General features: G+C 51.0%; 1 protein-coding gene across 1 annotated transcript; it reads left to right on the forward strand.

Moving 5' to 3' along the window:
- Positions 1-842: 842 nt before the first annotated feature.
- tbc1d17 (TBC1 domain family, member 17) lies at positions 843-21,677 on the forward strand. Its single transcript, XM_061224777.1, has 17 exons — positions 843-990; positions 2,975-3,070; positions 5,273-5,350; positions 5,935-6,046; positions 6,180-6,366; positions 7,517-7,628; positions 7,910-8,080; positions 8,486-8,611; positions 9,078-9,181; positions 10,941-11,035; positions 11,181-11,297; positions 11,416-11,516; positions 12,755-12,854; positions 16,900-16,997; positions 17,278-17,394; positions 18,697-18,783; positions 20,427-21,677. The coding sequence occupies exons 1-17, from the start codon at positions 964-966 to the stop codon at positions 20,607-20,609; spliced, it is 1,911 nt and encodes a 636-aa protein (XP_061080761.1). The 5' UTR covers positions 843-963; the 3' UTR covers positions 20,610-21,677.
- Positions 21,678-22,590: the final 913 nt, after the last annotated feature.

Here is a 22,590-nt window from a genome sequence, read left to right on the forward strand (position 1 = left end):
AAGAAAAAGGCATGATGAGTGCCCTGACATGCTAAGCTTTCAATGAGAAAGTTGATATATGAATAAGAAACGATTGAACATCTAGAAGTAAAGTTATATGATTTGTGTCTTGATGGTCTCTTTCAGAAAAATAGTGATATTTTGCTAAATAAGCTCAATTAAAAAATGTATATAAAAAATGTAAATGTAAAATGTAACCAATCCTGTTCCTGGAGATCTACCATCCCTTAGGTTTTCCTTTCCTCACTACTTTTGCACTCCTCACTCTACTACATTATATTAATGGCATTTTGGCAGATGCTCTTATCCAGAGCAACGTACAGTTGATTAGACTAAGCAGGAGACAATCCTCCCCTGGAGCAATGCAGGGTTAAGGGTCTTGCTCAAGAGCCCAACTGCTGTGCGGATCTTATTGTGGCTACACGGGGATCAAACCACCGACCTTGCGGGTCCCAGTCATGTACCTTACCTACAGGCCACCCTAATTAACAAATTAGCAGCTCAACAAGATTTCTAGAATGAGATGTGTTTTGTTAGGGTTGAAGTGAAAGCCTACAGGATTACATTACATTATTACATTAGGCAGACACTCTTATCCAGAGTGACATACAGTTGATTAGACTAAGCAGGAGACAATCCTCTCCTGGAGCAATGCAGGGTTAAGAGCCTTGCTCAAGGGCTGTGCCGATCTTATTGTGGCTACACTGGGATTAGAACCACCGACCTTGGGTGTCACAGCCATTTACCTTAACCACTAGGCTACAGGCCGCCCGAGGATGAGAGCTCAGGAACATAGTTGGTATCATTGGAGTAGAGAGAAGGCCTACATGTCTATGGTACATAATACAGCTCTAGTGGTTCATACCAGTTCTGTGGTATATACGCTCTGCAAAGCGGAAGTGTTTTTTTGCGTACAAGCGTAGCGTTGTTTTTGAGAAAGCTAGCTACGTAGGTGACGAGAGAATGGAGTCAAACAGCGAAAGTCACAAGGTAACCGAGTATTTACTGTCAATATTTATTGTTGGTCACATGTAATATAGTTACAATGTCTGCTCCCTTGTTCACAAGACTCGGAGCGTATTGCGTGATATGTGATTAACGGCCACTTTGAAATCGTAGTAACCACTGTTTGGGATGGGTGGGTTTATAAACTGGTCAGCTGCTTGGTTGGTTTCGACAGGTACATAGCTTTTTAGCTAGCCAGCTAGCTAATGTTGGCTAACTAACGACCCACACAATCATAATAAATGTGTCTTATGTCATTGTTTTTGGGCGAGTTTTTACCAAGATCTCAGCGTTGAAAACTTATTTTCTGAATACAGACAGGGTAACAGTCTTCCAGCTAACCCGATTTGAAATCCGTCTGTATTTTTTAACTTGCTGAGTTATATTAGCCATCACTGGTTTGACCCGTTTGACTTGGCGACAGTCTTGATAGCCATATTGCTATTGCGTCAGAACAAAGCCAATGCATTCTTAACTGTTTACGTTATGATAATGGAGAGGCGACGGCACTAAGTTAGTCAAGTGGGGTACTCGGGTTTCGAAGTGGGTCAATATGTTCTGTACTTTTTTCCTTTGTGTCTAGAAGTTCGCTCATAATGTGATATATTTTTTTCGATATCATGGCTTTGGTTTTAAGGGTGAAACGGTGTGAAACCGACTTGGTCTTTATGTTATGTAAATGTATGTCGACGTAGTTAGCCCTTCATTTTAATATCTGCCGAAGGTGCTAGCCTGTCAGTTAAAGTTCACTGTTGTGCTGGCATTGAGATGACATCATTTTCCTGACTTAAGTTATGGCTCGTTTAAAAAGAATTGTAAGCAGTTGACTGAAGGACATTAACACTGCTCTAGTCTCTGCTCCCAAAGGTTAGTACACAGATCAATGTTGTGTATCAGCAAAGAGCATATTAACTTGGTTTCTGGAACTGAGGAAAGAGTTTGGGTGAGAACTGTATTGATGACTATAGCTACTTGCAGTGATATACAAGGCTGCGATGTCATTTGTCATCAGATATTTGCCTCGCCTTTGATTTGTGTGAGGTAGTGCAGTGTGGCCTGTAGGCAGAGGAAAAACTAAGAGTATACAAGTGTATTTTCTTTAAAAAATTAAAAAATATAAGTGCCTTGTTCAGTTGTAGCTGAACTTTGGTTCTATGGGGCTATTTATGTTCCAACTTTTTATTTTATTTTATTAATTTTTTACCATTTTTTTTTCTCTCAGTCTGGCAGTATTAATATTTTATCATGTTCTCTTTGTTCTGTGTGAAACATGATGCCCCTCACATGTTGATGTTTGCACCTTGGTGCGATTGTGGCAAACCTAGCCTTGCTTCTCTTGGGTCGTTTGGTGTGAACTCAAATGACACTGCAGTTTGCTTGTAGAATTTTGGCCATTTCAAAAAATCATGTCATGCACCTTGGCACTTTTTGAGTGATGGCCCCCTAAATTTTAGAAGGCTTGAGCACAAAAAGCAGCATATGAAGCTCAAATCTTCAGGATCTCTATTCCTCATCATTGCCTAGCAACGCGCAAAAAAACAAAGAGATTGAAGAGATGCTGCGGTGCACCTCATTTAAGTTGACACAGAATGGCCATCGTAAATGAAGCAGCTTTTTACATTTTATTTTATTTTGTTTTATTATAATTTTTTTAATGGGAATGTTCCAACCAATTGCCTTGTTTATAATTTGCTGACAGCGCTACTAATTAGGCTACCCTGGTTCAGGCCTGTACTTGAGCACAGTAAGATCATTAGGATACACTTGCAGTCTGCAGCCAGAGCCGGTACTCATACACACACATGTCAGATGAGATGTGATGGAGTCAATAAAATAATTAAGACCAGACGTTGGCGCAAAATCCTGAAACGCATCGGCCCTTGCTGTGCGCCTCTGCTGTACACGTGAATGACTGAGAATGCATCTGCTGTGTGTGGCTGACTGGTTGTTTTCCTGTTTGGCGGTGCAGCTGGTGTTCGAGAAGGAGGGCGTGTACCTGCACACCAACGCCAAGAGGAGCAACCAGGACACGGCTCACCCCGGGTTCATCCGCATCGTGGAGAGGGTGAGGCAGTGTGGCCCTGGAGGCTCCGTGGACCCGGCCTGATGGCACCAGAACGGGTTCACACTCTAATCGTCACAACACAAACACTGACTGCAGAAAACGGTCCTGAACGAAGATGTCAGTTATAATACCGTATTCAGTGGGCTCCAAGGCTGCATATAATAAACAACATGGATACCGATCTATATTTTATATTCAAACATACTGGGAAAATATGCACTTTTTTTGTATTTTTTTGTTTCAGTGTTTTTATTTATTTTGTAAGCTCTTTTTTCTTTTCTTTTTTTAAACCACGGGTGCCAAAATTGTCACCCCTAGCAGTCATTGTAAATAAAATCAAACAAAGTGAAATTGGCAATACAATTTTGCTTTAATTTAGTTTATCTCAGTCTAAAGGCGCTACATTGTGTCATTCCATCACTTCCGGTTCCACTAGAGTATAAAAATGAGGTAACAAGCATGCAACATCCCTTTGTCAACCATCAGTATGGGAAAAGACAAAGAACTGTCAATTCCAGAGACACAGATGGTAATTAACCATAACAAATTGGGTAATGGGTACAAAAAATATATATAAACAGTTAGACATACCACTTAGCATTGTAAGGGCAATAAAAAAAGGCGTAAAACACGTAAGGAAGGCCATAAGTAACCCAAGGATCGCAGTTTAATTTTAAGTTTATTGCAGAGATTGTGTCCTGGGGTCAGAATGGCAAACTCTTTTGAATGGTGGCCTGAAGTGAGCTCTTACTGAGCACAATAAACAAATCCAAGCGTATTGATTTTGCCAAACCTTACTGAAATTATGACTAGATGAGAGTGTTCTGATGAGACCAAAATTGAACGTACATTTTGGCCATACACACCATCAAAATGTTTGGCATTAAGATATGCATTCAAGGAGAGACACCTCATACCTACTGTGAAATATGGCCGTTGGTCATTGATGTTTTGTTTCGCTGCCAGTGGTCCAGGGGCATTAATTAATTAATTAATTCAACAAAGTACCTGCAAATCTTGGCAGAAAATGTGGTTGCCTCTGCTAGGAAGCTGAGTCTTGGTTGTAGGTAGATTGTCGAACAGGAGAATGACTCCAAGCATACATCCACATGTTCTGCAATGGCCAACCCAGTCTCCAGACTAAAATCCCATGAAAAACGTGTGTTCTGAACTCAGTGATTCTGAAAGGTTCTGCATGGAGGAATGGTCAAAGATCCCTCCGACTGTGTTCTCTAACCCATCATAAGTTATAAGCTGCCAGCTTTACGAGGGGTGTTATTAAACCAGGGGTGAAGCGCAGTACTTTACACATGTTGGAAAATCTATCTTTATGTCAATAACTATTATTTTTTTAGTTTTGTGCATATTTATCAAGGGTGCCAATAATTCTGGAGGCCACTGTATATGGTACTGTAGGTGGGTTCCATCGGATAGATGGCCAATGGGATTAACAAGAAAAAGCGACATCTACCACATAGTAGGTACCTGATTCGGTAGACTGCGGTTCATTGATTCAATTTGTCCAATTGATGCTTCTCATTCACCCATTCACACACCAACGGTGATTGGCTGCCATGCAAGGCACTGACCAGCTTGTCAGGAGCAATTGGGGGTTAGGTCCTGCTCAGGGACACTTCGAGGGTGGGATCGAACTGGCAACCTGCAACTGCCAGATGAGTGCTCTTACCTCCTGTGCCAATGTCACCCCTATAACATAACGTAATGGCAAGAACATAGAGCCATTCAGCCCACCAATGCTCACTAATGTTTGGCAAAACATTGCAATATAGTAGAATGATGATAACTTTCTCTTATTCCTCCTAACCAGTCCACTAAAATACGTTTCTGAACACATTTGAAGCAAGAAATAAGCAACGCAGTTGCTGAATCTTTATTCGTATTTGATCTGCAACGGCCAGTTTGAGGTTCTGCACCACAAGCCTCTTCGTAGGAAATTAATTTAATTTGTGCTTTACATGACTCGTACGACAGGTCGGGACCACTCGTAAATGTTGTTCCTACCTAAGAAAAAATTATAACTATGAGAAAATGGGTGAATATGGCAAGTTGGATGAAGTTAAATGAAGGGTATCAATCCAAACTAATGTAAGAATGAAAAGGGTGTGAGAGGAACTTTTTAAAGATGAGACATTACAGTCATTTGTCCCTTCTTACAGTTTTATTTTTGATTCTCATTTTCAGGGGGGAGAGCCGGCATTGGAGTGGTGCCCCCTTGAGGAGGATAGAGCAAGTGCACCGGCTGTGTTCTACACCAAAAAGGTAGAAGGGTATGAATGTGTGTAGAGTACTCTGTGTTGTCCTTCTGCACAGTATTGCATGAGGATGGTCTCCCTGCATTAGGTTGTGCCGTGTGAAAATGCTATCTATTAATTATTTCATATATAATTATAATTCTATTTTATGAGATTTGACATCATTGTGTACCACTGGGCGTGTATTTAAATTAAATGTAAATTTTCCATTCCCCTCCAATAGCCTTTTAAGCAGTGTCCCTATGGGAAAGTTCCTTATCATTTGCCACTGATCCATACTTTTTGAGTCCTTATCGGGTTGTTAATGTGCAGTGACTTTTACATTACATTATTACTTACATTATTAGTCATTTGGCAGATGCTCTCCTCCAGAGGGATGTACAATTATGTGCAACTCATAACCGGGGACAAGTGTGCTGAAAACACACTTGGAATTGAATGGAATTGGACTGGAATGCGTTCTCTGCTTTTTCTAACTGCACATGCGCTTGGCACTTTCCAGCCTCACGTAGAAATGAGGCGGAATAGGAGGTGTAGAGTTTGCCATCTTTCTTTTTCCTTATGCTGCCATCGGGTCTGTGCCTCTGATAGGACGGAGAGGGCGGGGAGGAGGAGACGAACTTTGACCCCGGGTACGAGCCGGACTGGGCGGTGATCAGCACGGTGAAGAGGGAACGGGAGCCCGCCCCGGTGCGGGAGACAGGTAGCGCCGCTCGCCCCTCTCCCGCGCGCTTAGTGCTGACGGACAGTCAGGGGGTGATGCAACAGGCACTGTCCATGTTTGTTCTGCAGTCTGTGGGCTGCGTCCGCCGTGCTAACATGCTAACGCTCCGCAGGTCAGTGGGGCTCCTTCTCCCTGCCGCTGTCGGAGCTGTACTCCCTGCGCCGTGCCCGCTTCTCCCTGGGCCGGAACTTCCTGGTGCTGACCAGCAGGGGGGGCCACCCCCTCCCGCCCCTGCACTTCCACCGGGGCGGCACCATGGACCTGCTCCGGGCCCTGCAGCGATACATCATCCTGGCCCAGTGAGCGCGCCACCCGCCTCTTCACTGCTCTGTCCTCTGTCCCGCTCTGACCCGCTCTGTCCTCTTCACCGCTCTGTCCTCTGTCCCGCTCTGACCCGCTCTGTCCTCTCTACCGCTCTGTCCTCTCTACCGCTCTGTCCTCTGTACCACTCCGCCCCGCTCTGCCCCGCTCTGTCCTCTTCACCGCTCTGTCCTCTGTACCACTCTGTACCGCTCTGCCCCGCTCTGTCCTCTTCACCGCTCTGTCCTCTGTACCACTCTGTACCGCTCTGTCCTCTTCACTGCTCTGTCCTCTGTCCCGCTCTGACCCGCTCTGTCCTCTTCACCGCTCTGTCCTCTCTACCGCTCTGTCCTCTGTACCACTCCGCCCCGCTCTGCCCTGCTCTGTCCTCTTCACCGCTCTGTCCTCTTTACCACTCTGTACCGCTCTGCCCCGCTCTGTCCTCTTCACCGCTCTGTCCTCTGTACCACTCTGTACCGCTCTGTCCTCTTCACTGCTCTGTCCTCTGTCCCGCTCTGTCCCGCTCTGTCCTCTTCACCGCTCTGTCCTCTCTACCGCTCTGTCCTCTGTACCACTCCGCCCCGCTCTGCCCTGCTCTGTCCTCTTCACCGCTCTGTCCTCTTTACCACTCTGTACCGCTCTGCCCCGCTCTGTCCTCTTCACTGCTCTGTCCTCTGTCCCACTCTGTCCCGCTCTGTCCTCTTCACTGCTCTGTCCTCTGTCCCGCTCTGACCCGCTCTGTCCTCTTCACCGCTCTGTCCTCTGTACCACTCTGTACCGCTCTGTCCTCTGTACCACTTTGTACCGCTCTGTCCTCTGTCCCGCTCTGACCCGCTCTGTCCTCTGTACCACTCTGTCCTCTGTCCCGCTCTGACCCGCTCTGTCCTCTGTACCACTCTGTACCGCTCTGTCCTCTTCACTGCTCTGACATGCTCTGTCCTCTGTACCACTCTGTACCGCTCTGTCCTCTTCACCGCTCTGTCCTCTGTTCCACTCTGTCCTCTGTACCACTCCGCCCCGCTCTGCCCCGCTCTGTCCTCTTCACCGCTCTGTCCTCTTCACCGCTCTGTTTTCTTTCTGTGACCTTCACTTATTCATTTTTATTTTCTCTTCACTGACCTCCCTCTCTCCCCCCCTTTTCTCTCTCAGGTCTCCAGTGGACCACCGGCTCTTCCTGGCTTATCCACATGACTCTGGCGCCCTCTCCCAGTCATTTGAGGAATTGCAGCTTTTTGAAGAGGGTAGCTCCGACCTTGTGTCTGTAAGTCAGTGCGTGTGCGCAAAAGTCTCAAGTCTTAACCAGAAACCTGGTTCTATTAAGCTGCATTGTACAGTAAATTGGGTTCTGTCTTTCTTGGTTTCACTTTAGATATAAGAGTGTTTCTCTTTTCTCTAAAGCCCCTTTTCCACAGCAAGAACCTTTTCCCGAACCCAGGAACTAAAGCCCCACTGGGGGAACGAGGGCCCATTTTGGTTCCTGGGCTACAGTTCCCGTCTGGCTCTCTGTACATCCTCTATCTCCCCGTCTCTCTCTCCCTGCAGAGGTTCATTCAGGACCCGTACGCGACCACGTTCGGGGGCTTCTCCAAGGTCACCAACTTCTTTCGGGGGGCGCTCCGGCCGCAGGACTCGCCCCTGCACCCCCGCTCCCCTCAGGAAGGCCACGGGCCACTCTCCGCCGAGGAGGAGCCGGGGTTCGAGCTCATCACCTGCGTAAGAGGAAGGCTCCAGCCCTGCCGGAGAGACCACAGCTGCTTAAAGAGCCCATTCAGGCCTCCACACACTGGGAAACGTGATGGCTCATCCATTCCCAAGCACTGTCCTAGTGTATAAATGGGCCCCACTGTCTGGTGGTCTGGTATCTGTTAGGGCTCTGTTCTAGTGCATGGATGGACCCCACGGTCAGGTCTCTGTTGTTAAAGCAGTGTTCTAGTGCATGGGTGGACCCCTCAGTCTGGTGTCTGTTAATGTCTGTCTCTGTTCTAGTGCATGGATGGACCCCTCAGTCTGGTGTCTGTTAATGTCTGTCTCTGTTCTCGTGCATGGATGGACCCCTCAGTCTGGTGTCTGTTAATGCCTGTCTCTGTTCTCTGTCTGTCTCTTTGTGTCTCTCCTCAGGGAGCTGAACTGGGGCCCAAGCCTGAGGTCTCACGCGGTCAGCCCATGGACACGTGGGACGAGCTCCTGGACCCAGAGGGCCGGGTGACAGACCCGCAGAGGGTGAAGGAGCTGGTCTTCAGAGGGGTGCGCCCTGTCATTCATTCCAGACAGAAAGAGATGTTTTGAGCTACAGTAAGATTTGACAGTGCTGTCAGAGCAAGGGCATCCAGCGATCAAAAGACCTTGTACTTGTCCTGTGATAAGTGTTTTCCAACACATTCTAAGTTGAAGCTAGTATTAGCCAGAGGCCATAAGCTAGGCCCACAGAATGATGGCTAGCTAGCTACCTGCACGGGCGAACAGAAAAAACTATATTCTAACAAGATGGCAGCAGCAAGAAAATGTTATGTGAGTTTGAATCAAAACTGGCAGGAACGGCAGTGCCGTTATGCATTATCAGGGCCATCTAATGTATTCACTCAAAGGCAATGGGGGGTCAGCTGAAAACAAAGTCTTAAAATGACTTTGTTATGCTTTAGTGAAATATCCCTTTGTGTGCATGCATTTAAATTGGATTTATACTGGACTTATTTCTCTCACCCATACACAGGGCATCACTCCATCCCTGCGGAAGGAGGTGTGGAAGTTTCTGCTGGGTTTCTACCCCTGGGACAGCACAGCCAAGGAGAGGGAGGAGTTGGTGAGAGCAAAGACGTGAGTCGGTCCGCATCGCTGAACCCACGCTCCTGTCCCGCGCTCCTGGCTCCTGTCCCGCGCTCCTGTCCTGCGCTCCTGTCCCACGCTCCTGTCCCGTGCTCCTGTCTCCTGTCCCACGCTCCTGTCCCGCGCTCCTGTCTCCTGTCCCGCGCTCCTGTCTCCTGTCCCGCGCTCCTGTCTCCTGTCCCGCGCTCCTGTCTCCTGTCCCACGCTCCTGTCCCACGCTCCTGTCCCACGCTCCTGTCCCACGCTCCTGTCTCCTGTCCCACACTCCTGTCCCGCGCTCCTGTCTCCTGTCCCACACTCCTGTCTCCTGTCCCACGCTCCTGTCCCACGCTCCTGTCCCGCGCTCCTGTCCCGCGCTCCTGGCTCCTGTCCCATGCTCCTGTCCCGCGCTCCTGGCTCCTGTCCCGTGCTCCTGTCTCCTGTCCCACGCTCCTGTCCCGCGCTCCTGTCTCCTGTCCCGCGCTCCTGTCTCCTGTCCCGCGCTCCTGTCTCCTGTCCCACGCTCCTGTCCCACGCTCCTGTCCCACGCTCCTGTCCCACGCTCCTGTCTCCTGTCCCACACTCCTGTCCCGCGCTCCTGACTCCTGTCCCACGCTCCTGTCCCGCGCTCCTGTCCCACGCTCCTGTCCCACGCTCCTGACTCCTGTCCCGCACTCCTGTCCCGCGCTCCTGTCCCGCACTCCTGTCCCACGCTCCTGTCCCGCGCTCCTGTCCCACGCTCCTGTCCCGCACTCCTGTCCCGCGCTCCTGTCCCACGCTCCTGTCCCGCGCTCCTGTCCCACGCTCCTGTCCCGCGCTCCTGTCCCGCACTCCTGTCCCACGCTCCTGTCCCACGCTCCTGTCCCGCGCTCCTGTCCCGCACTCCTGTCCCGCGCTCCTGTCCCACGCTCCTGTCCCGCGCTCCTGTCCCACGCTCCTGTCCCGCGCTCCTGTCCCGCACTCCTGTCCCGCGCTCCTGTCTCCTGTCCCACGCTCCTGTCCCACGCTCCTGTCCCACGCTCCTGTCTCCTGTCCCACGCTCCTGTCCCACGCTCCTGTCCCACGCTCCTGTCTCCTGTCCCACGCTCCTGTCCCGCGCTCCTGTCCCGCACTCCTGTCCCGCGCTCCTGTCTCCTGTCCCACGCTCCTGTCCCACGCTCCTGTCCCACGCTCCTGTCCCGCGCTCCTGTCCCGCACTCCTGTCCCACGCTCCTGTCCCGCGCTCCTGTCCCACGCTCCTGTCCCGCGCTCCTGTCCCACGCTCCTGTCCCGCACTCCTGTCCCGCGCTCCTGTCTCCTGTCCCACGCTCCTGTCCCACGCTCCTGTCCCACGCTCCTGTCTCCTGTCCCACGCTCCTGTCCCACGCTCCTGTCCCGCGCTCCTGTCTCCTGTCCCACGCTCCTGTCCCGCGCTCCTGTCTCCTGTCCCGCACTCCTGTCCCACGCTCCTGTCCCGCGCTCCTGACTCCTGTCCCACGCTCCTGTCCCGCGCTCCTATCCCACGCTCCTGTCCCGCACTCCTGTCCCGCGCTCCTGTCTCCTGTCCCACGCTCCTGTCCCGCGCTCCTGTCCCACGCTCCTGTCTCCTGTCCCACACTCCTGACTCCTGTCCTGTGCTCCTGACACCATAATAAGTGCGCTGAAAGACCCTAGAGGGAAGTACAATGCTGCTGCTGGTAGCAGGTAGCAGCAGCAGTAATCGCAGGCCTTAGGGGTCTGTTGTGAAACGTTTTCCCGCATCATGCGTGTTGCGTGTTTCTCTTCCCGGCAGGGACGAGTACTTCAGAATGAAGGTGCAGTGGAAGTCGGTGAGCGAGGAGCAGGAGATGAGGAACTCCCTGCTCAGGGGATACCGCAGCCTGATTGGTCAGTCCCCCCTGTCAGCGCAGCCTGTGTGTGCATGTGATAGGCTGGGCGTTAGTCCTGCAGTGCTCCTGCGGTGGCGGTTTGGCCAGACGTGTGGAGCTCTGCCCCGCCCTCTGCCTCACGTACCGACGGCCTCTCTCCGCAGAGCGCGACGTCAGCCGGACGGACAGACACAACACCTTCTTCTCCGGGAACGAGAACCCGGGCCTCACCCTGCTGAACGACGTGCTGATGACGTACTGCATGTACAACTTTGACCTGGGTACGACGCGCCGAACACACCGGCTCTGCGCTGGGCCGCTGGGACACGTTCTGTTCATCTCCTGCTGGGGCTTGTTGCTCAAAACACGTTCTCCCCCCCCCCCCCCCCTCCCTCTCAGGGTATGTTCAGGGGATGAGTGATCTTCTTGCCCCCATCCTCTTCGTCACGCAGAATGAAGTGGAGTCCTTCTGGTGTCTGACAGGCTTCATGGACCTTGTGGTCAGTGTGCGCATGCGTGTGGTGTGTGTAGTGCGTCTAGTGCCTGTAGTGTGTGTGTGTGTGTGTGTGTGTGCGCTCTGTAGACGCGGGCCTGGCGTGTAGTGTGTGTGTGTGTGTGTGTGTGTGTGCTCTGTAGACGTGGGCCTAGCGTGTTGTGTGTGTGTGTGTGTGTGTGTGTGCGCTCTGTAGACGCGGGCCTGGCGTGTAGTGTGTGAGTGTGTGTGTGTGTGTGTGTGTGTGTGTGTGTGTGCTCTGTAGACGTGGGCCTAGCGTGTTGTGTGTGTGTGTGTGTGTGTGTGTGTGTGTGTGTGCGCTCTGTAGACGCGGGCCTGGCGTGTAGTGTGTGAGTGTGAGTGAGTGTGTGATCCTGGGTGTGTGTGTGTGTGTGTGTGTGTGATCCTGGGTGTGTGTGTGTGTGAGTGTGTGATCCTGGGTGTGTGTGTGTGTGTGAGTGTGTGATCCTGGGTGTGTGTGTGTGTGTGAGTGTGTGATCCTGGGTGTGTGTGTGTGTGTGAGTGTGTGATCCTGGGTGTGTGTGTGTGTGTGTGTGTGTGTGATCCTGGGTGTGTGTGTGTGTGAGTGTGTGATCCTGGGTGTGTGTGTGTGTGTGAGTGTGTGATCCTGGGTGTGTGTGTGTGTGTGAGTGTGTGATCCTGGGTGTGTGTGTGTGTGTGAGTGTGTGATCCTGGGTGTGTGTGTGTGTGTGTGTGAGTGTGTGATCCTGGGTGTGTGTGTGTGTGTGAGTGTGTGATCCTGGGTGTGTGTGTGTGTGTGTGAGTGTGTGATCCTGGGTGTGTGTGTGTGTGTGAGTGTGTGATCCTGGGTGTGTGTGTGTGTGTGTGAGTGTGTGATCCTGGGTGTGTGTGTTTGTGTGTGATCCTGGGTGTGTGTGTGTGTGTGTGTGTATGTGATCCTGGGTGTGTGTGTGTGTGTGTGTGTGTGTGTGTGTGATCCTGTGTGTGTGTGTGTGTGTGTGTGTGTGTGTGGGTGTGGGTGTGGGTGTGGGTGTGGGTGTGGGTGTGTGTGTGTGTGTGATCCTGGGTGTGTGTGTGTGTGTGTGTGTGTATGTGTGTGTGATCCTTGGTGTGTGTGTGTGTGTGTGTGTGTGTGTGTATGTGTGTGATCCTGGGTGTGTGTGTGTGTGTGTGTGTGTGTATGTGTGTGATCCTGGGTGTGTGTGTGTGTGTGTGTGTGTGTGTGTATGTGTGTGTGATCCTGGGTGTGTCTCTGTCCTTCAGCATCAGAACTTTGAGGAGTCCCAGGAGGCCATGAAGCAGCAGCTCCTCCAGCTCAGCATCCTGCTCAAGGCTCTGGATCCAGAGCTGTGCGACTACCTGGGTACGGCTCGCCCCTCGCCCCAATCCCCCCCCCCCCCCCCCATCAGCTCGTCTGCCATCTTGGTAATCCACCTTTGGTTGAGGTTGATCCCCACGAGGGTGACCAGGGACAAGTGTGTTGAGGACCCTAGAGGAAAGTATAGTCCTAGCAGGATATAACTTCAACCCTTGAAGATCAACTTACCAACTAGCATAACATGGTTGCCAGCTAGAATGCCCCAAATACTACAATGACTATACATAAGTGCTACTATAAACTATGGCGTACACCTGGCTAATCATAGTCGTGAGGTGGGGATGTCAATGTAAATCCTTCATTTGCAATTAGGCTAGGATCTGACATTTGAAAATGCAATTAAATGTTTGTAACCGTTTACAAAAACTGATGATTTGTCACCTCCCTATTGCACAGACAAAATTAGATCACAATACTCCTTTAATAAGAGAAATAGTCCTTTAAGAGAAAGTCCAGTCTTTGATGGAGACCCTCTTCAGCAGAGGTCATTCCTCCATTTTCTTCAGCAGTTCACCAGGGGGCAGCCAGGAGCCTGTGCATTGCTGCCAGCATATTGCTCCCGAAAGGCTGAAGTCTTGCGACAAGAGCACTTTAAAGTCACCGCTGCATACATGGAGAAAGTGCTTGAATGGCCTGCTGTCGAGCGTGGGGCTGTTACAGGCCTCCTGGCCCCTGCACAGAGCGTGGGGCTGTTACAGGCCTCCTGGCCCCTGCACAGAGCGTGGGGCTGTTACAGGCTCCTGCACAGAGCGTGGGGCTGTTACAGGCCTCCTGGCCCGTGCACAGAGCGTGGGGCTGTTACAGGCCTCCTGGCCCCTGCACAGAGCGTGGGGCTGTTACAGGCTCCTGCACAGAGCGTGGGGCTGTTACAGGCCTCCTGGCCCCTGCACAGAGCGTGGGGCTGTTACAGGCCTCCTGCACAGAGCGTGGGGCTGTTACAGGCCTCCTGCACAGAGCGTGGGGCTGTTACAGGCCTCCTGCACAGAGCGTGGGGCTGTTACAGGCCTCCTGGCCCCTGCACAGAGCGTGGGGCTGTTACAGGCCTCCTGCACAGAGCGTGGGGCTGTTACAGGCCTCCTGCACAGAGCGTGGGGATGTTACAGGCCTCCTGGCCCCTGCAGAGAGCGTGGGGATGTTACAGGCCTCCTGGCCCCTGCACAGAGCGTGGGGGTGTTACAGGCCCCTGCACAGAGTGTGGGGGTGTTACAGGCCCCTGCGCAGAGCGTGGGGATGTTACAGGCTCCTGCACAGAGCGTGGGGATGTTACAGGCCTCCTGCACAGAGCGTGGGGATGTTACAGGCTCCTGCACAGAGCGTGGGGCTGTTACAGGCTTCCTGCACAGAGCGTGGGGCTGTTACAGGCTCCTGCACAGAGCGTGGGGATGTTACAGGCCTCCTGCACAGAGCGTGGGGATGTTACAGGCCCGTGCACAGAGCGTGGGGATGTTACAGGCCTCCTGGCCCCTGCACAGAGCGTGGGGCTGTTACAGGCTCCTGCACAGAGCGTGGGGCTGTTACAGGCTCCTGCGCTGAGTGTGGGGCTGTTACAGGCTCCTGCACAGAGTGTGGGGCTGTTACAGGCTCCTGCACAGAGCGTGGGGATGTTACAGGCTCCTGCACAGAGCGTGGGGATGTTACAGGCCTCCTGCGCAGAGCGTGGGGCTGTTACAGGCCTCCTGCACAGAGCGTGGGGCTGTTACAGGCCTCCTGCACAGAGCGTGGGGATGTTACAGGCTCCTGCACAGAGCATGGGTGGGTGTTACAGGCCCCTGCACAGAGCGTGGGGCTGTTACAGGCTCCTGCACAGAGCGTGGGGATGTTACAGGCCTCCTGCGCAGAGCGTGGGGCTGTTACAGGCTCCTGCACAGAGCGTGGGGATGTTACAGGCCTCCTGCGCAGAGCGTGGGTGGGTGTTGCAAGGTGATGGAGGAATTGCAGTACGTGCTTGAGCTGGATGCGTCTCAGTAAATATGAAGGCCGTAACTCGGAGGCCTCCTGGCGAACGGGGTGGAAAGTGGAGGCTAAGAGCATGTGAATGCAGTGAGTCACAGTCACAGGGCTGGCTCTGTTCACATCATTGTGCTCTTTGAGTGCCGGGTCAGAATAGCAACGTTATTACTATTAGTTAGAGGCATTGGTGTCCTGGAGCAATGTGGGGTTAAGGGCCTCACCATCTCTTGAGGTTCAAAAGACTTTCCATCCTCCATCCTCATCGTGTGCTGCCCGCAGGGTTTTGTGTCGTCTGTACGCATCTCCACCGCAAGACGTTCAAAGCACCTTGGACTGTGTTTGCAACAAAGGTTCGGAACATCTTGCACGGATGTGCTATCGGTCCAGAAGAGGCTTCTGCACTAGAAGTTGAAGCTCATCACCGCATGTCTGACAGTGAGAACAGCAGCTGAGAGTCCCAGACGGGGTATAGTCACTGCCTTCAGGGGAGCCGAGCATGAAAACAAAATGGACGCCGTTCTTGTACATCCTGAGGCAGGTAATGGTACTATATCCGCTCTCACTGGCATTAGTGATGCAACTGTGCACTTGTGAGCTGTACAGTATCCCTGGGCTCGAGGCATCCATCAAAATATGTCCGCCACTTGCTCCAGTGCTGTGGAAAGCAAGGCCCAACGGTTACACCGGGGATTGACCTTGCTGGTCCCAGTCATGCACCTTAACCGCTACGCTACTGGCCGCACCCAATTTTTGATAATATGCTGGACAGCCAACTTGGTGTAACAGGCAAAAGTGCACGAGATAAAGTCTCCGCCCAAGTTCAAAAGAAACTGTTTTGCAAGGGATAGTGAGCATACTGATCTCTACTTGTTGGTCATACAGTGAGAGAGTGGTACAGTGGTAGTGGGAGATTTCCTATATCCCACCAGTTCAAGTGAATGCCTCCAAGGTAATGAAGCCTTCAGAGGTGATGACCAGTCCTGGAGACAGATGATTTGCTGTTAGAACGGTAGCTCAGTCGACGATCCTTAGGTATAGAGGTATAGAGGTACAGGTATAGTTGGGAAGATCCAGTACCCCAATCTTTTCCACAGCTCTGGAGCAAGTGGCGGACAGGTTTTGAAAGAGCGGCAGCCTTCATGGTTGATGGATGCCTCAAGCTCAGGGATACTGTACAGCTCACAAGTGCACAGTTGCATCACTAATGCCAGTGAGAGCGGATATAGTACCATTACCTGCCTCAGGATGTACAACAAGAACGGCGTCCATTTTGTTTTCATGCTTGGCTCCCCTGAAGGCAGTGACTATACCCCGTCTGGGACTCTCAGCTGCTGTTCTCACTGTCAGACATGCGGTGATGAGCTTCAACTTCTAGTGCAGAAGCCTCTTCCGGACCGATAGCACATCCGTGCAAGATGTTCCGAACCTTTGTTGCAAACACAGTCCAAGGTGCTTTGAACGTCTTGCGGTGGAGATGCGTTCAGGCGACACAAAACCCTGCAGCGCGTGACAAAACCCTGCAGCGCGTGATGAGGACAGAAAGTCTTTTGAACCTCAAGAGATGGATTGAGTTTGGGGATGAGTGCCCAGCACATGGTCTGGATTTCATCATTACTGCTGATGATGATACTGATGCTGTGATATGAGTCCTCGTGCTAAATGCCATTGTTGTTGGAGATTTCTCAAATGCCACTCACATCAAGCGATAAGTGATAACTTTTTCTGCCTGGAAAACATTGAGAAAGTTGCTTGGATTCCTAAAGAGAAGCTGGCATTGAGTTGGAGAAGAGAGTAGTTGCTGGCTGCAAGCTCCAGAATGGAGCAGGAAGTGCATTAGGGCGACAACATTTGTCTCCAGATGATGTTTCTGAGGCAGAAACATTTGCAGACTCCTGAGGTGTGTGAGTCGGAGAGATCGGTGACCAAGTCTTGAACTCTGTCTCCATTATGAAAACGGTATGTTTTAATTTGTGATTATAATGTGTTGCAAACATTAATCCTCCCTCCCTCTCTCTCCCCCTCCCTCCCCCTCTCTGTCTTCTCTCCCTCCTCCTTACCTCTCTCTCTCTCCCTCTCTCAGACTCTCAGGACAGTGGCTCCCTGTGTTTCTGTTTCCGTTGGTTACTGATCTGGTTCAAGCGGGAGTTCTCGTTTGAGGACATCCTGACACTGTGGGAGGTGAGAGGGCGCTATAGCGGGGTGCTCACAGGACTCCTTCACTGAGGAGGCGTAGCAGTTCAGTACGCCTTTATTTAAGTGTTCCTCCATTTCCTTCTAATGGGCATTATGATGATCGGATCAGAACTTATTTTTTCAGATCAAAACTTTCTTTTATGAGACCAAAGCATTATTTTCATAGTATATGCGAGGAGTTGAAAGTGATTCTGTATGTTTGAGTGAAGGGGCGGTGCAGTAGTATACGAGTGAATGAAGTCCCTGTCCCCCCCCTATTCCTCAGGTGCTTTGGACCCGCCTTCCCTGTGCTAACTTCCACCTGCTGATGGCCTGTTCCATTCTGGAGTCGCAGAGGGAGGAGCTGATCGGCTCCGACCATGATTTCAACACCATACTGAAGGTATGAGTCGTTGAATGAAGCTGCTGACGGCTCGGTGTTGAGTAAGCTGCCGTGTTGAGCTCCTCTAGAGGCTGTGTTAGTGCTGTGTTGAGCTCCTCTAGAGGCTGTGTTGAGCTCCTCCAGAGGCTGTGTTAGTGCTGTGTTGAGCTCCTCTAGAGGCTGTGTTAGTGCTGTGTTGAGCTCCTCTAGAGGCTGTGTTAGTGCTGTGATAAGCTCCTCTAGAGGCTGTGTTGAGCTCCTCTAGAGGCTGTGTTGAGCTCCTCTAGAGGCTGTGTTAGTGCTGTGTTGAGCTCCTCTAGAGGCTGTGTTAGTGCCGTGTTGAGCTCCTCTAGAGGCTGTGTTAGTGCCGTGTTGAGCTCCTCTAGAGGCTGTGTTAGTGCTGTGTTGAGCTCCTCTAGAGGCTGTGTTAGTGCTGTGTTGAGCTCCTCTAGAGGCTGTGTTAGTGCTGTGTTGAGCTCCTCTAGAGGCTGTGTTAGTGCTGTGTTGAGCTCCTCTAGAAGCTGTGTTAGTGCTGTGTTGAGCTCCTCTAGAGGCTGTGTTAGTGCTGTGATAAGCTCCTCTAGAGGCTGTGTTAGTGCTGTGATAAGCTCCTCTAGAGGCTGTGTTGAGCTCCTCTAGAGGCTGTGTTGAGCTCCTCTAGAGGCTGTGTTAGTGCTGTGTTGAGCTCCTCTAGAGGCTGTGTTAGTGCCGTGTTGAGCTCCTCTAGAGGCTGTGTTAGTGCCGTGTTGAGCTCCTCTAGAGGCTGTGTTAGTGCTGTGTTGAGCTCCTCTAGAGGCTGTGTTAGTGCCGTGTTGAGCTCCTCTAGAGGCTGTGTTAGTGCCGTGTTGAGCTCCTCTAGAGGCTGTGTTGAGCTCCTCTAGAGGCTGTGTTAGTGCCGTGTTGAGCTCCTCCAGAGGCTGTGTTAGTGCTGTGTTGAGCTCCTCTAGAGGCTGTGTTAGTGCTGTGTTGAGCTCCTCTAGAGGCTGTGTTGAGCTCCTCTAGAGGCTGTGTTAGTGCCGTGTTGAGCTCCTCTAGAGGCTGTGTTAGTGCCGTGTTGAGCTCCTCTAGAGGCTGTGTTAGTGCCGTGTTGAGCTCCTCTAGAGGCTGTGTTAGTGAGCGGCCGTGTTGAGCTCCTCTAGAGGCTGTGTTAGTGCCGTGTTGAGCTCCTCTAGAGGCTGTGTTAGTGAGCGGCCGTGTTGAGCTCCTCTAGAGGCTGTGTTAGTGCTGTGTTGAGCTCCTCTAGAGGCTGTGTTAGTGCTGTGTTGAGCTCCTCTAGAGGCTGTGTTAGTGAGTGTCCCTGTCTCTCTCTCTTTCTCTCCCCAGCACATCAACGAGCTGACGATGAGGCTGGACCTACAGGCGCTCCTGCAGGGGGCTGAGGCCATCTACCTCCAGCTCACACGCTGCAAGGTGAGTACGCTCAACAACGGCTTAAATTTCCACTCAAAGCCACCTTAAATAACACTCTTAAAGGTACAATAGGTAAGATTTCCGTGTTAAAACATTCTTACAAGACCATTGCAAATCCCTTCATATCATTGAAGAAGGCTCACTGTCATGTTGACTCACCCTCTGCCTGTGTTTATAGTCCTTAAATTAGGTTTCAAAATATGCAGTTGACGGGCCGGCACTCTGTACCAAAACATTGTATGGCTGTACAATAATTCAAGCTCATTGGTTGAAAATTGGTTCTGCTTGCCACAGCCAATGGCATTTCAACGTCAGTGCGTTCACAGAGAAGGGGGAGGGATAAACAGTGTTTTGAAGGTGTTTGTTGCCGCTATTCCTCTCTTGACCGTTAGAAGTCCGAAATTACGGTGTCTCGGTGGTGCAGCCTGTAGAGCACTGACCGCATGCTCATTGCAAGCCGCGACGTTGGCGGTTCGAATCCGACCGTTTGTCGCATGTCTTCCCCTCTCTCTCGCTCCCATTCTTCCTGTCTCTCTATACTACACTGTCCAATAAAGCTGAAAAAGGCCTAAACAATATCTTAAAAAAATAAAAAAAAATAAAAATAAAAAAAGAAGTCCGAAATTACCTATTGTCCCTTTAACTAAGCGGAATCACCCTACACCGAGCAGAGGGGCAAATCCAGAGTCAAAGTCAAAATTTCACAGGTCAATCCCGTGAAATTCACCGGGGCAATCAGAACCAAAGGGCTAAGGCAAGAATGAGAGTTGAATACAATGAGGCGAGATGAGAATCTCAACTCATATAGAATATGGTCACGCATGCAAGGTCAACAAGTGCTCAAAAATCCACAAATGGTGGCGTTTTCAAACTGAGGAACTGGAGACTGAAATTGCCAAACTGGGTACGCAAAACTTTTACACACAATTGTTATGACAACCGGTCATAACAATAAGACCCATTCACGCGACATCATTGCAACAAAGCAGAGCGCTTCAGTGTAGAGAACACTACGATTTAAACAGCTGCTGTTGATGGTGAAGTATACAGTCATCATCATATTGAAGCAATCAAACTGTAGATGGTAAAAACAACATCCATGTTCCGCAATGGCCATCTCAGTCTCCAGACTTAAATCCCTTCAAAGACCTGTGGTCTGAACTGAAGAGGGGGGTCCATAATTGCAAACGCAAGTCACAAATGACATGAAAAGACTCATGGTGCTCATCTTTGCCAGGGGCTGTATGTATTTGTGCTGTCCTCTTTTGCTGTTTTTCTTGACTGAGGTATCTCCTCTCTCCCCCCCTCGATCCTCCCTCTCTCTACCCCTCCTGCCTCTCTCTGCCCCCTTCCTCTCTCTCCTCTCTCCCCCCCTCAATCCTCCCTCTCTCTACCCCTCCTGCCTCTCTCTGTCCCCCTCCTCTCTCTCCTCTCTCTGCCCTCCCTCTCTCTCCCCCTCCCTCTCCCCTCTCCTCTCTCTCCTCTCTCTGCCCTCCCTCTCTCTCCCTCTCTCTCCCCTCCCTCTCCTCTCTCCTCTCTCTCTCTCTCCCCCCTCCCTCTCCCCTCTCCTCTCTCTCCTCTCCCTCCCTCCCTCCCTCTCTCTCCCTCCTCTCTCTCTCCCCCCGCTCCCTCTCTCCTCTCAGGAGCTGCCTGTGAAGGTTCAGGAGGTGTTGGGCCTCTGTGCTCCCCCCAGCTCGGATGATGAAAGTCCCGTTTCAGAGCCCATGGAGTCGCAGCCGCTCCTCAGCCAATCGCAGGCCGGGGACGTCGCCGCCGCCCAATCGAGCGGCAGCTGTGAGCCCCGCCCACCCCCCACTTACCCTTAACCGAAGGACTGGGCAACGGGGGGAGAGCGACTAGGGGGGTCTTGGTGGGTGGGGTTAACGTGGTTTCATGCCTTCTGGGCCGAGTGGCGCGGGCATGTCTGTGAGCAGCTGGTGTGGCCTTGACGAGCCTTCAGGACACCTCCGTGTCATTGCACTCCAGAACAGCAGGTGGCAGTATGCACCACTTGGTCAATAATCCCGGTTCAGAGTTCAACAAGACAATAATTTACTGAAGGTCATTGACCCCAAACCTCCCCATATTGTGTCAGTCAGCCGGCCAGTCCGGTCACGTGACTCCGTTTTGGGCTTCTGCGGACACTTTCCAAGTCTGTCCGTCTCGCGATTCCACTCTGAACGGTTTACCTGTTCACGCTCCACTCGACGCAGAAGGCTTTAGAGCGCTTTTAGAAAGCAGACTGAAAGTGAACATGAAGGCATTGTTCTCAGAAGAGCGTTTTTGAGGTTGTACCATATTGTACAGACACGCTGTAGAGAGAGGGCTGGTGATGCGCACTGTGGAGGCCAGTGCCGGATGTGTGTGAGGCGACTGAGAGCTGCGCTTTTTCATTGACTTTATACTCTTTCTGACACCACCGTAATTATGTGCACTAGTTTTTCGTTTCCCATTTTTGTTTCTGCTTAAAACACCTCGTCCGCAGTCTCTTGGGAAATGCATGGCGTCACCTTGTGTGTCCGGTAGATGCCTATTTATCACTATAACCGTGCAATCATCCGTTTCCTTGTCTCTTTGTGCCTAATGAGTCATATGTCGATCTGTGTCTTTATACCTTTTCTTTAGTATTACTGTTTAAGTCGTCTTGTCCCTCTCCCCCCGTTCTTTCTCTCCCTCCCTCCCTCCCCCTCTCCTCCCTGCCTCTCTGTTTCTCTCGTTTCTGTTGGTGTAATGAAGGTGACTGACTGACGCCGGTTAATTTCTGAACGATGCATACCTGCATGCCAGTGTTTCGTTATTTGCAATATATCAATGTTTTATGTGGAGTTTGGCTCTTCCGTTGTAAGCTTATTTTCGTTAATAAGTGCAAATAAAGTCTGTAGTGGAACTCTTAACCCGCTCTCCCTCTGTCATGTGACCCATGGTCAGCTGCGGGCCAGACCCCCCTCCCTTCCTCTTTTCTTTTCACTGTCACGCCTCTCTTTCCCTGCCTCACAGTCTGTCCATCCAAACACCCATGAATATTAACGCTAAACTGCACACAGCTGTCCTGTATTTTGCACCACCAGGGCCGTTGTAAGTTCGGAAATAATCCGGAAAGTACCGGTCGGGTTGGTAAAAATGCACTGCAGTTTGTGAGTATTTGGACAGTGGTAGAAAATGGAGGGACCGTGTTATATAAAGAGATGCAATTCGGCATCGTCCAATATGGATGTGAAAACTCTCAAATGAAAGGTGACAGTCTGAAATCCAGAGCCAAAAGAACAGAAATTGAACCAGGGTCCAAATGCTTATGGACTGCCCTGTAACTCAAAGCAAATTTAATTAAAAGGGTTTATCTCTGAAATGAGTCGTGTTAAAAATGAGTAAACCTACACTCACCGAGCACTTTATTAGGAACATTTTCACTTTATTACTCCTACTTATTCATGTGATTATCTAATCAGCCAATTGTGTGGCAGCAGTGCAATGCATACAATCATGTAGATACAGGTCAGGAACTTCAACCAATGTTCAACCATCACCATCAGAATGGGGAAAAAATTTGATCTAAGTGACTTTGACCACGGAGTGATTGTTGGTGGCAGACAAGGTGGTTTGAGTATCTCAGAAACTGCTGATCTCCTGGGATTTTCACACACACTAGTCTTCAGAAAAATCCAGTGAGCATTAGTTCTGCAGATAGAAACGCCTTGTTAATGAGAGACATCAGAGGAGAATGGTCAGACTGGTTGAAGCTAACAGGAAGGTGACAGTAACGCAAATAACCACACATTACAACAGTGGTGTGCAGAAGAGCATCTCTGA

This window comes from Conger conger, chromosome 16 (assembly GCF_963514075.1).
Source record: "Conger conger chromosome 16, fConCon1.1, whole genome shotgun sequence".
Lineage (NCBI taxonomy): Eukaryota > Metazoa > Chordata > Actinopteri > Anguilliformes > Congridae > Conger > Conger conger.

Bases quoted from the DNA above. Each gene is read 5' to 3' on its own strand.
- tbc1d17 (XM_061224777.1), top strand. From the start codon at position 964: ATGGAGTCAAACAGCGAAAGTCACAAG. The intron at 6,367-7,516 runs GTGAGCGCGCCA...TTTCTCTCTCAG, and splicing joins CGATACATCATCCTGGCCCA to GTCTCCAGTGGACCACCGGC. The intron at 12,855-16,899 runs GTACGGCTCGCC...TCCCTCTCTCAG, and splicing joins AGAGCTGTGCGACTACCTGG to ACTCTCAGGACAGTGGCTCC.